Source organism: Cucurbita moschata, unplaced genomic scaffold (assembly GCF_002738365.1).
Source record: "Cucurbita moschata cultivar Rifu unplaced genomic scaffold, Cmos_1.0 Cmo_Scf00004, whole genome shotgun sequence".
Taxonomy (NCBI): domain Eukaryota; kingdom Viridiplantae; phylum Streptophyta; class Magnoliopsida; order Cucurbitales; family Cucurbitaceae; genus Cucurbita; species Cucurbita moschata.
Window position 1 is genome coordinate 3,163,013 of NW_019268520.1, and position 14,499 is coordinate 3,177,511.

The 14,499-nt window shown below is 31.2% G+C and overlaps 1 protein-coding gene across 2 annotated transcripts; it reads left to right on the forward strand.

Annotated features, from left to right (window-relative positions):
• The first annotated feature begins 8,541 nt into the window (after window positions 1-8,541).
• On the forward strand, window positions 8,542-10,800 carry LOC111441531 (chalcone synthase 2). Of its 2 annotated transcripts, none has more exons than XM_023078568.1 (3): window positions 8,542-8,782; window positions 8,898-9,655; window positions 10,718-10,800. In XM_023078568.1, exons 1-3 carry the CDS (start codon window positions 8,605-8,607, stop codon window positions 10,778-10,780), a joined length of 999 nt encoding a protein of 332 aa, XP_022934336.1. In that variant the 5' UTR covers window positions 8,542-8,604; the 3' UTR covers window positions 10,781-10,800. The 2 variants fall into 2 exon arrangements, with proteins under 2 accessions (XP_022934336.1, XP_022934335.1); XM_023078567.1 differs by lacking the exon at window positions 10,718-10,800 and adding an exon at window positions 9,901-10,275.
• The last annotated feature ends 3,699 nt before the right edge of the window (window positions 10,801-14,499 follow it).

Genomic DNA, 14,499 nt, shown 5'->3' on the forward strand with positions numbered 1-14,499 from the left:
CCGGATATTAATATTAGAGGGGCAGAGGGGCAGAGGGCAGGTGGGCCCATTACTAATTAATTATTAATTTAATTAATTTATTTATTTTTTATATTAAGTACGTGTGACAATGACATGATACGGCCCCCACATGCATGCCGACATCCATGAATGCCTCATCACATGCTGAATCAAATTTTTATATTTTAATCAATCCCCAACCATTTAATATAATAATTATTTTACTTTATTGCTTATAAGGATTCATATGAGCTGTGTGTTTTCTAATTTCTTTTTATTTTATTTTAAAAAATCCATGCACCTTAATCCATTTTTGTTGAAATTAGGTAATAATTAAATACTAAATTATATATAAATAAATGATCCGGAGATTTGTACAGAGATATCTATTTAACTAGTCGGGTCGAGTCCCAAATTTGTATAAAAACGTCTATTTAGTTCATAAAATCCAGATTTGGCTAGGACCCACCTCGAATTAGGAGGAAAATTACCGTTAAATAGAGACGGGAAAAGTTTTTTTTTTATCGAAATAGGGATTATATATATTTTTGCTCGTGAATTATTATTGAGTTTATCGGAAAAAAAAATGTATTTTTTTAATAGTAATTATTTGAAAATAATATTTTAAATATATATTTGGAGAGAAATTTTTTTTTATGGAAAACCCGATCCTTATAAAAACCAATGAAAAAATTAACAGGAATGGGAATTGAGATTGAAGACGGAGATAGGTACAGGGAAGACTCGTAATATCTTTATATTAAAAAATTTGAAATGGCGTGACAGTGAATTAAGATGAAAATTGAAACCCGAGCACTGCCACGTCGTTTCAGGTCGTGTTCACATGCATTCCACGTCTCAATTTCTATTCCAATAGTAATTTCGAAACATTTATGAAATAGAGACGATAATATTACAAATTTTTTTTAAAATAAACGACAAAATCGAGAAATATTTAATGTAAATTTAGTTTAATTTTAGAAAATCAAATGTGGTATTAGACCTGCAGACATAATGTGAACATACCCACGATGTAACTCAAAGAGTATTAAATTGAGAAATTGACTCAATATTAAAACCCTTTGGGGTCCATCCATTGTCCATTTCCCCTTTCCCATGTGCTCCAACTTGTAAAAAAAAATTGAAAAAAACATTATTCGGTCGGGGTCGGGTTGGTGCCCTATTTATTATCGTTTGTTTTTCTACATGCACGGTCTCGAAAATTTGTTCTATCCGAAGTATGGCACCGTGCTACTATAAAAAAAAAATATATATAAAATACATGAAAAAACGCAGTTTCTGTGAGAGTCTCACATTGGTCGGGGAGGAAAACGAAACACCATTTATAAGGGTGTGAAACCTTTCCTTAGTAAACGCGTTTTAAACCTTTGAGGGAAAGTACAAAGAGGACAATATCTCCTAGCGGTGAGCATTTTATCGCTCTTTTAAATTAATTTAGGACGAGATTTATAATGAAGATTTTTTTCAATTTAATTAATAAATACTTGTCACCTATGTAGATGACAGCATATTTGCATAGCTACCGTATTTAATATTTTTGGATTAGAGAGCCTTTTAGAAGTAAAGAAATTTAAAGTTAGTTGATAAAAGTAGGAACAAATTTAAAATTTTATATTAACAAAAAAAAAAATGAATAGGTAAAGTACGTACCTACTCGTTTGTCACACATTTAATCCACCGGGTCGAGTACAGAGACGCACTGTGAAGAATCTCCATTTAAATCAGGAATTAGGGTCGGAGTTAGAGGAGATTTTTCTCGCGTTAATTAAATAAGACCGAAGACGACTGTCATATTCTCCGTCCATAACTCCGCTCACTCTATATATATATATATATATAATACATACGTGCGTATGGAATACTATATTATAAATGAACATTATATTATATTTTTTTTAATTTATTATGATGTTTTACTTTATTTTTAATGAAAATTATATTAAAAATTAGAAATTATCCATTAGAAATTATCCATTAAAAATTCTTTATATATATATATTATTTATTTTAAAAAAATTGAAAAATATATATTTATAAAGCTCTTTCGACTTATTGACTCAACCAAGCTTCCTTGAACCTTAGTTAGTCTCAATCCATAGTTTCAGACTCCGTTCCAACTAGTTGCTTACCTAGTATATATCCACAATTGACGTGATTCCACTCCGACACTTCCTTTTGTAAACGACTAAGTGACTTCGTAGCCTTAACGTACTGACGCTCATACTTTCTTTCTTACTATATCATGTCACAGGCATTTTGTCGAGCTTTCGTCCCTTCGTCTCCTTCCCGACTTTTCAGAGAGACCCTTTACGACAAAATACTAAAGTCAAGCCAAAATTTTCTATCGAGAATACCCGACCCGATCTTCAATTAAAATAGGAGGCAGGGATAGAGATGGGGAAGGTTTTTTCATCTCGATTTTGTTCCACAGACATCTCGAGACAGAAGTTCGAATCTTTAAACGTAAAATATTATGAACTTTCTAACCACCAAATATTAGAATATCGAGCAGTTCGTGTACACTAATCTAAACACTCGTAACCAACGACCAAAGAGGAGAAGAACACGAGGAGAGAAGTTAAATGGATTTGAGAATAGTTAAAATAAAAGGGAATTAAGTTAATGAGAATGATTGGTGAGGGCAAGGGGGACAACCCAATTGCTTTCAATAATGGAAACGACAAAAAAATAAAAAATTATTTAATAATAATAATAATAATAATAATAATAATAATTAAAAGAAAATAGAAGAAAATTCAAAACACGTGAAAGCATGCCCCGTAAGTCGTAGCTTTCAACTACCCCTCCCCTCAATAATCCAAAACCAAATTGTGTAATCCCGATGCCTCCACGTGTCCTCCAGATACGAATCCATTCATTTTCTTTTTCTTTTTTTCTTTTTCCATTATTATTATTATTATTATTTTATAATTTTTTTATTTATAATTGTATGACTTGCATGCATGTGTTCAATAAAATATTTTATTTTATAATTTTTTTATATATATTAACAATGGATTTAATCTTCATTATAAACATGATTAACTATTTAACTATTGCTTAAGTTATCAACTAATCAACCTATTACAATTTTTTTTTAATTTAATAAATAGAAGAAATACGTGAGATGACGTATCATTTATTAAGAATGCGAGACCGTTGGAGATATATTTAAATGGAAATGTGAAAAGTAGTAGAAACTTCAATTTTGTTGGTTGTGTTTATTGAATATTTAACGAGGTGTTCATATTATATGTATATATAGTGAAATTTAAATATTTTATATGTATATAATATTCGTATTTTGCATTCGACCCGTGAATTAAATAAGATATATAATAGAGAAAACTGCATTCAAATATATATTTTTTTTACAATTTTTGTAATCGGTTTAAGGTTTAGGGTTTCGAGATAAAAATAAGAAACACGGGAATTTACGAAAGTTTTTAAAATTGGAGAAAAAATTATACAACCACGTACATTTTCTTCACCAAATCGAATTATAAAAAATTATAACATGTTCTCGAAGATTCATATCGCTCAAACAAATATAATAAAGGTATCGGATTAAATTATTTTTAATTGAGATAATTTGAAATTAGAATTATAATTTTCATATACACCCGTTAATAAATGTGCTATTAAAATTTGTATTTTGGGTTGATAATCTATAATTTTTTAAAAAATGAAAAACATTTTTAAGGAAATAGACAATAAAACAAAAAAAAAAATTACTAAGGGTATAATTTATAAAATAATTTTTAAAAATTAAAATAGTTATAAATTAAATAATTATTTTTTTAATTTTGCATTTATTTGACACGTCAAATGACGTATTTATGATGTGGACACTTTTCTTGTCCTGATTGGGCCAGTCCACGTGTATCCTCGTAATTAGTAAACAAAAAAAATATGACTAATACTTAATGGGTCAGTACACGTGTATCCTCGAGTTTGTCAACAAAAATAAGATAGCACGATTTTACTTTTTACTGACTGTTTTTACTTGCTATGTTTCTTTACCCTGTTTTGTTGGGCAGGTTTTAAATTGTGAGAAAAAAAAAAATCAATTTATTATTAAGAATTTTTTTAAATTATATTTTAATTTAAATTACGTCACATCTCCATTTTTTTTACACTAATATATATATATATATATATATATATATATATATATATGTATATATTTATATATATGTGTATGTATGTCTATATATATGTATGTATGTATGTATATACTAATTTTCAAACGAAGTTAATAGGTTTAGGCGTTAGGCCCAAGGTAGCTTTTGGGCCTATGGATATTGACAAATTTGGATAAATAAAAAAAAATTAATATTTTCAAATTCTCTGATTAATTTGATTATTTTAAAAATAAAATAGAAAAGGTTTTTGTTTTTGTTTTTAGATAATAATTATTTAAATTTAAAGTTATTTAAAAAGGATACACTCTCATTCTAATATTTTATCTGTTAAAAATAATTATTGTATTTTACAAAATATTAAAAAATTACTCAAAAATATTAATTCTAATTTTGTATTTAAAAAAATAAAGACAGTTATTTTTTTTAAAAATAAAAAGGAAAAAAAGATTGATAAGTGATATTCATAAATGACTCATCACATGACAGACAATTCATCACCAATAAGTCGGGTCGTTACAAATTATTTTTAAGAAAATTAAACCGTTAAATATAATATAAAGTTATCAAACCATTGATTAAAAAAAAAAATTATTTGAATGAAATTTATTTATTAGGTGGATCATAAATTATCTCGACTCTTTTTATTGATGTTGATAGATAAAACTACATCCTTTTCCTTCTCGGAGGTGACTTGTGAGTATTTTTTTAGTAAACATATTATTCATAAATTTATTGATAGTGATATTATATATATTGAAAAATATAAGGAATTCATTAAACCTAACAAGTTAGGTACAACTTCCAACGTCGCTAATTAAAGGGAGATTCATTTGTAGTAAATGTCATCCGTTGAGTTGAAAAGGTGTGGGCTGATTAGATTGATGACTCGAGCAACCCAAATGAAATTTACAATTTATCTCAACCCATCCGAAAGTTGGGGTTGGTCGGATTGATAGTCCGAGCAATTCTAATAGAGTTTACAATTCAACCGAACCTGGGTTGGGTTGAGATGTGTTGAGGATTGTTGGAGTGTAACGTTGGGTAATTAAAGGGAGGATCGTAGGTATATAAGTGAGAGGTTATCTCTATTGGTATGATGTTAGCTTTTTAAAATGGACAGTATCATACCAATGTGGAGAGTCGTTAATCCCAACATGATATCAGAGCTCATTTTGGGTTGGTTAAGAAATGGAAGAAAAAACTCGAGACAACTAGAGCAATATTTACAAGAGGTTGAGAGAGAATCGGAGCACAAACCAGACTAGAAGCGAGAACAACTGATAAACCGTGAGAGAGAACATCATTGACGTTATTCACGTTAAGATGAAAATTGACAAAATGCCTAATATATACGGTTTGGAAGGAGCACGATTTGATCGAAAATTAAAAAGGAAGAATATTTTTAAAATGTAAGAGGTAGAATTGAAACTATGCATTTAATACTATTTAAGTGCCTAACGTATTATAATTTTTTATAAAAAAAAATATATTAGAAAGTAAATATTTTTCCAACTTTATAGATGAAACTATGAAAATAAATCTTAGAAATAATTAAAATATATAACTACATAGGTTTAAATTAGGGTGTACATGGTCAGAATTGAGTTAGGTTGAGGAATTTTTTTGACCCAACCAAAAATTCGGGTGAGTTAGATTGGTAACTCAATCCAGCTCGAAAATTTTCACAACTCAACCCAACCCTCTGTACCGGTTGGGTTCGGGTTGTTAAAAAATTTAATTTTTAAAAAGTTTTATTTATCCACAATTTATAATTATTCGGATACAATCTTAAATAAAAGATAATTAAAAGTTTACACACAAACACAAATCAATCTATAATTATTTAAAAAAAAAAAAAATTAAGAATCACTAACAAAAATTGTAACATATTAACATAGTTCAACATTGATAACTAAAATATCGACATTGGTTGAGAATTGGTTAAAGTAAAAAAAAAATATAAGGATAAATTAAGAAATAAAAAAAACCAATAACACTAATTAGTGTAAAAAATACTCTTATAAATATATATATATATAATTAAAATAGTCAGGAAACTATTAAAATATATATATATAAATTGTAATATAAAATGTTGGCAACAAATAAATAATAAATAATAAATATATTAAAATTTAATAAATTTATTTACTTTCCAAATTTATCATAAAATTAAATGATTGTTTGTTACAAACGCGTTTTAAGTTTGGACAAAGTACCACTCTAACAAATTTATATATTTTTATTTGGCTCGAGTCAACTCAAGGATTTTGTATCATGAACCCGAAACCGAACCGAGTCAGTTCGGGTTCAGAAAAATGAACCGAAACCTTTTAAATCCGAACCAACCTAAAAAGTTAATCCAACCCAACTCAATCCTTATAGTTCGAGTTGGATTGATCCAAATTATCGAGTTGAATGTACACCCTTAATTTAAATGTCTTTTTAAATATTATTTTAATTTAAAAAAATGAAGGACAACCAAGAATTAACGTAGAAAAATGAAAACATAAAATTTCTCTTATATAAAATAAAATATATTTTAAAACTTAAATTTTATTATATTTAAGTAAGACCTTTAATGAATTTTCTCTTATCACACTAATTATTATTATTTGAATTATGCTCAAACTCATTTCAACAACTAAATTATTCAATTAAAATGGTTATACTAAAAAAATAATTTAAATTTTTATGTTAAATGAATTAAAAATAAATAAATAAATTTGTTAGTGTCAATAAAAAAAGAATATGCCAAAATCTTTTGTTAGATACATGTCGTTTGGAAGGGTATATTCGAGTTTTGCATATTTTATTTTTTGGCCCTCTAAATTTTGTTATTTTGGCAATTAGAAATGTAACGACCCAGATCCACCGCTAGCAGATACTGTCTTTTTTGGGCTTTTCCTTTCGGGCTTCCCCTCAAGACGTCTAAAGAGGATAATGTCTGTTAGCAGTAGATCTGGGTCGTTACAAATGATATCAGAGCCAAACACCGGACGATGTGCCAGCCTTCTCGCTGTTCCCTGAAAAGGGGTAGATACGAGGCGGTGTGTCAGTAAGGACGCTGAGCCCCAAAGGGGGGTGGATTTGGGGGTGGCCCACATCGATTGGAGGAAGGAAAGAGTGCCATCGAGGACGTTGGGCCCCGAAGGAGGTGGATTGTGATGTCCCACATTGGTAAGGGTGTGGAAACCTACCCCTAACAAATGCGTTTTAAAGTCTTGAGAGGAAGTTCAAAGAGGACAATATCTACTAGCGGTAGATTTGAGTCGTTTTCTGAGTACTTTTTGCAAATTCTGATATTTTGGAGGGCTATTGAAAATAAATGAAAAAGGAAAAAATCCCAACCTACCCAGAATATTGATATTGATTCGAACCTTGGAGTGGCAGCCAGATGCTTCCCAATATAAAGAATTAAAAATCTAGTATAATTATTATAATATTTTTTATACTAAATTAATATGTACTCTCGATCGAGCTCATCTCACATATTGTTTAATTAAAATAACCCATGAAAAACTCGATAAACCAACGTTACCCGACACAACCTATACAATTGATTTACGAGTTCTCTTAAAATTAGTTTGGGTTGAATCGAGATAGCTTGAGCAATTAAGTTGGATCTAAAAAATGTTTCGGCTCTAACCAACTCAATCCATAAATACTCGTACACCGACCCAATTAAAATCAAGAGATGGTTGGTTTCGAAGGAAATTTTGGTTTTCTCCAACTGTTACCCAAAATGTTGCAATAAGATTCTAAAAATTTATGGATTAATAAATGCGAGATTAACCATACATTGTAAAATGCATGTGAGTGTATTTAATTGGAGGTGGTGTAGAAAAATTAAAATGCAAACTTGGTAAGAAAATATTTTACTATATGGTTGGAATTAAAATAATTTTATCAATTTCAATATATAATTTTTTTTTTAATTTTTAATATCGATAATGCACATATTTATAAAAAAAAATCTTCAGACAATCGTTGCTGCTCTTTTTTTACTATTAATTTATATATTTTAATTAAACGAGACAGTTTTAGAGATACGAGAATGGAAGAAGGAGGCGATTAGGTGAATAGATAACAGTTTCTGTTCGTATACTATCGAACCAAATTTTATAATTTAGCCAAATAAACCGAACCGAACCGAACCGAACCGAACCGAACCGTGATAAATTTACTATGGAACTAGGCTTTAAAGTACCAAACCAATTGCCATGTATGTAGGATGCAATGAAGAGATAAGGACGTGGGAAGCCATGATTGGCCGGTAAGGGAGTGGAAGATCATAGTCTGACGTGGCACATCAACTATCCGTTTATCCAACCTACCCTCCCTCTTTAAATATTACTCCATTTTTTCACTTCATACACCAATTCACACCCTCTATCCCATTTGATTCTTGCTTCTTCATTCACTCCCCTCTCCTTCAATGGCCTCCGTCGCGGAAATTCGAGAGGCTCAACGAGCCAACGGCCCCGCCACCGTCCTCGCCATCGGCACCGCCACGCCCCCCAACAGTGTCCTCCAATCGGATTATCCCGACTACTACTTTCGTATCACGAAGTCTGAGCATATGACTGTCCTGAAGGAAAAATTTGTTCGAATGTGTATGTAAACAATTTAATTTGTCGATAATTTCTGATGTTTATGAATTATATTATTGAATTTATTATAATATTTGTGTTAAATTTTGAGAAATATTGTTATGACATTGACATGCAGGTGAGAAGTCTATGATCAGGAAGCGTCACATGTACCTAACGGAGGAGATTCTTAAAGAGAATTCAAATATGTGTGCGTATATGGAACCTTCTTTGGATGCACGTCAAGATATGGTAGTCGTGGAAGTGCCAAAGCTCGGGAAAGACGCAGCTGCGAAGGCAATCAAAGAGTGGGGCCAACCCAAATCCAAGATCACGCATCTTGTCTTCTGCACCACATCTGGCGTGGACATGCCAGGCGCTGACTACCAGCTTATGAAGCTCCTCGGCCTACGCCCGTCGGTGAAGCGCTACATGATGTACCAGCAAGGCTGCTATGCTGGTGGCACGGTGCTTCGGCTAGCCAAGGACTTAGCCGAGAACAACAAAGGGGCTAGGGTGTTGGTTGTGTGCTCGGAGATCACTGCCATCACGTTCCGTGGGCCGTCGGAGACTCACTTGGACTCGATGGTGGGGCAGGCGTTGTTTGGGGATGGTGCATCGGCGATGATCATTGGGTCGGACCCGGATCTTGCGGTGGAGAAGCCGTTGTACGAGATGGTATGGACTGGAGCCACGGTGTTGCCTGACTCGGAGGGGGCGATCGATGGGCACTTGAGGGAAGTTGGGCTCACGTTCCATTTGCTTAAAGACGTGCCTGGCCTTATCTCTACCAACATCGAGAAGAGCCTCAAAGAGGCCTTCACGCCGCTTGGAATCTCCGATTGGAACTCCATTTTTTGGATCGCCCATCCCGGTGGCCCCGCCATTCTCGATCAGGTAATCAAACCCTTAACCCATCTTTCACTATGGTTCAAATTTTTGGGTTAAGTTAGACCCCAAAATTCCCCGTCTATGAACTGAATAAATAAACCTAACCCAAACGTCTGCGATGAATTAGTTCATATGGATTTGATCAGTTTAACTCAAAATTTAAAATTTCCATGTCTACCTAACTTTATACGTTACCGAATATAGATTCGATAGTTATTACGAAGTAATTTGAATTTATATATTTGAATTAGGTGGAAGTGAAATTAGGTTTGAAGGAGGAGAAGATGAAGGCAACTCGAGAGATTCTAAGGGAGTACGGGAACATGTCGAGTGCGTGCGTGGGTTTTATAATGGATCAAATGAGGAAGAACTCTCTGGAAGAAGGCGCTCCAACGACTGGAGAAGGGCTCGAATGGGGAGTTTTGTTTGGGTTTGGCCCGGGACTTACAGTAGAGACAGTAGTGCTACATAGCGTTGCATTAAAGTAAACCGCTACAAATGGATGGGCATGTAGGAAGATGTTATGGCTCTAATGTTATGCTTGTTAGTTTGTAATCAACAAAAAAAAATAAGGGTTTGTGGTGGGTTACAATTTATTAATGAATTATAGACTGAATTTGAAATGCTATAAATATATAAAAAAGAATGCATTAATGAACACGTGTAAAATAGGTAGAATATTAAAGTTTTAATTTAAAATTTAAAAGTCAAAATTATAACCAATGATATTTTTACAAATATTTTTTCCCTAATAAAAACAAATTCATAAATTTAAATCCAAATTTAACCGTAAAAAAAACAACACTTTCCTATTAAATACAAATTCATAAATTTAAATCCAAATTTAAATGCGATAAAACAACACTAAAATCAAATTTTCGGTGTAAAAATTGAGCGATCGAATAGAACAGATCAATCTAAACCAACCTAACCTAGTGTGGTTTATCTGTATGTCAATCTATTCGAACCGACCCCGATATCTCTACCTAAATTTATATTTTAGGCTTATAACAAATGCATGTTAATATACACGTCATCAACTTATTCGAATTTATATTTTTGAATTAGGTGGAAGTGAAACTAGGTTTGAACGAGAAGAATACGAGGGCAACTTGTGCATTTTGTTTATAAGATCAAATGAGGAAGAAATCAGTAGATTTAATGACGGGAAAAGAGCTCAAATGGGGAAGTTTTGTTCGGGTTTGGCCGAGGGCTGACGGTGGAGACAGTGGTGCTGTGTAGCATTGAAGAAGGAGATTCATCGACAGGAGAAGAGCTCAAATGGGGAGTTTTATACGAGTTTGGCCCGGGGCATCGATGGAGGTCACGACATAAGTTTTCAAAAGTCGCATCATAATGACATTAATTAGTTCTATTGAACTCAAAGTCCTAAAGTGAGTGTCATTGGTAAAAAGTAAATAAGAATTTAGTAAAAAAAATAGAGTAAGAGGATTCTGAAGGTGTTAATATTACAACATGCGGTGAAACAGTTTGGATCTTAACTATATATTGATTATGAATTCTTATTCATAATTATAATATTTAAATCTTATTTAAGTATCTTCAATTCTCTCTCTTTGTTTTAACTCCAGTTAAAACAAAATGCAGTTAAATATATTGTACATATTTAGAACATATTTCCTAATTCGAATTCGAACACTTCGAACTCTTTCGTCACACTGTTCTAATGTTTAATCTGATATGAGCTAGCATGGGGATCTAATGGACCTACAGATTATGGGCTCTAACGATCCAAGATTAACCGGCTAAACTCATTAACTTAGTTAACCAACATTCGTTAACTACTAGGACATTCCACTATAGATATACTTTTGTTCATTTGATATAACCATAATTAGTAAGTCGATCTTTCATGGGTTGTTCGTAACTAGAGTTGGTTCAATTTACCGTTTTACCCCTGAAGTTACTTCTTGTTCCTTAAGTCCCATTGATCCTCTAGTGAACAATTGGTTTGTGGTCCAGTTAGTAAATTGAATCCCTCGGCTAATGAGAGGGTGGAGCCCCTTGTTCAAGACTTGGAGTCAGTACTTAAGGGAACAACCTCTCTACTATCTCTAAAAGCGGGTAGGAGTGAGTTCCATATCGGACCCCATGTCCCCAACTATTCACCTAGTCTTACCCATGAAATGAGAGGCTTATTGAGTTGGTGAACTCGGGCCACTCTCACCCATGCAAATGAAAGGATAATTTTGAATAAACAGAAGTACATAGTTAGCTCAAGATTAAGATCGAGTTATCTAAGTCATCGATTGAAAAATCAGTCTCAATAATAAACGACATTATAAAGTGTTGAGTGACTTTCTTCATGGTCTGATCTTATGCAATACTCATCGCATAAGACGTCCCCACTCCACATGTACGATTTAGTGATCACTTACCCTCCATTTTTCAACTTCATACACAAATTCACACTCTCTCTCCCATTTCATTCTTGCTTCTTCATCCACTCCTCTCTCCTTCAATGGCCTCCGTCGCCGACATCCGCAATGCTCAACGAGCCAGCGGTCCCACTACCATCCTCGCCATCGGCACCGCCGTACCTCCCAACATCAATCTCCAGTTTGACTATTCTGAATACTACTTTCGCATCACAATTCCGAGCATAGGACTATTCTGAAGGAAAAATTTGTTTGAATGTGTGTGTAAACAACAATTTACTGATATTTATTTAATTTGCAGATAGTGCAGTATATATTATTGAATTTATTATATAATTCTGGTAAATTTTGAGAAATGTTATTATGACATTTACATGCACGTGAGAAGTCTATGATCAAGAAGCGCCACATGTACTTAATTGAGGAAATTCTTAAAGAGAATCCAAATATGTGCGAGCACTCACCTTTTCTAGACGCGCGTCAGGATATGGTAGTTGTGGAAGTGCCAAAGCTCGGCAAAGACGAGAGATTTTAAGGGATACGGTAGTCGTCAGGATATGGTAATTATCATTAAGTGATACGAATTTATATTTTTGAATTAGGTGGAAGCAAAACTAGGTCTAAAGGAGGAGAAGATGAAGACAAGTCGAGAGATTTTAAGGAAGTACGGGAACATGTCGAGCTCGTGCGTTGCTTTTATAACGGATCAAATAAGGAAAAACTCTCTAAAAGAATGAGCTTCAACAACTGGAGAAGGGCTCGAATGGGGAGTTTTGATCGGGTTTGGCCCAGGACTGACAGTAGAGACAGTAATGCTACATAGCGTTGCATTAAAGTAAACTGCTACTCATTAACTCTATTACGACGAATGGATCATAGAGGAAGACGTTATTGACTTTAATGTTATACCTAATTAGTTTGTAGCGAATAATAATAATAAGATTTTATGGTTTGTTACAATTTTATTAATGAATTTATAGAAACTATTTCTCATTCCTATTATATATTTTTATTTCTATATTTATTTTTTCTTGTTAAGTAATTACTAAGTGAATTTAAATGTTATTTTACTCTATAAATATTGACATTAAATTTAAAAAAAATATAAATATATATAAATTCGTTAGAAGCAGAATATTAAAGTTTTAATTTAAAATTTAAATTTTAAAAATCAAAATTATTTGATTGACATTTTTACAAATATTTTTTTCCTAATAAAAAAATTTCCATAAATTTAATTTCATAAAAACCCTAAAAACAAATTTTTGGGGTTAGTTAAGCTTCCAAAACCAACCTAAATTATTTTTTAAAATATATGTATAAATTTTATTTTTTAATTATTATTTTTTTTAATGAAAGTTATAAAATTTATTATTACTATCTCATCATATATTAAAAACAAAATTAAATAAATGACTCGTTCAATTCGAACCGACCTCAACATCTCTATAACAAATGCATATTAATATACATTCGATAGTTATCATCAAATAATATTTTCATAAAAAAATTTTTAAATATATATATATATCCGAAAGACCTGCAAGCAGTTGAATATTGATGTTTGAATTTAAAGTTTAAAATTTAAAAATCAATGATATTTTTAAATAATTTTTTTTTACTAATAAAAACAAATTAAAAAATTTTAATCCAAATTAAAATTTGATAAAACAACCCTAAAAAAACTATTTCCCTTTCCTATTACTTATTTTCATTTTTATATTTATATTTTATGTTAATTTTATTTAAGTAATTACCTATTTTAATTTATAAATATTGACATTAATTTTTTTTTTAAAAATATATGTATATAAATATATATAAATCTATTAACAAAAAAAAGACATATATTAATAAACAAGTCTAAATCATTCAAATTTTAATTAAGAATTTAAAATTTAAAAGTGAAAATATTTTGACAAATATTTTTTTCCTAATAAAAACAAATTCATAAATTTAAATCCAAATTATATTTTGACAACGCTAAAATCAAATTTATATCAATAAAAGTAATTTTCAAAATTTATATTAAATTATAGAAAATATAAAATAAAAATTTTGTAATTTATTTTTAAATTGCTTATGGCTCTCAAAGGTGTGATGCTATAGATTTTATAGAAAAAAATAATTTAAAATTAATTTTGAGAGATTGTTTTTTTTTTTCGTTTGATATATAACCATCTCCATCGAAGTTCGAAGAGTCAAATCTAGTCTTTAAGAGTCATCATAACGACATCAATTAGTTTTATTGGACTCGTACTTGAATAGTTAAGAATTTACTAAAAAAGAATATAGAAAAAAAGAGGAAACGAAAGGTTATACGAATAAGAATTCAATTGTCGGTTGCACATGACCTCTGATAAATACGAGAAAGTGAAGGATACTAAATTATGCTCAGATTTTTACCTATGAGTCAAACTTCGACAAACTAAAGTTGTTTGCGATCGAGCG

Coding starts and splice junctions, on each gene's coding strand:
- LOC111441531 (XM_023078567.1), top strand. CDS start 8,605: ATGGCCTCCGTCGCGGAAATTCGAGAGGCTCAACGAGCCAACGGCCCC. Junction 8,783..8,897: donor GGAAAAATTTGTTCGAATGT/GTATGTAAACAA, acceptor ATTGACATGCAG/GTGAGAAGTCTATGATCAGG. Junction 9,656..9,900: donor GCCCCGCCATTCTCGATCAG/GTAATCAAACCC, acceptor TATTTGAATTAG/GTGGAAGTGAAATTAGGTTT.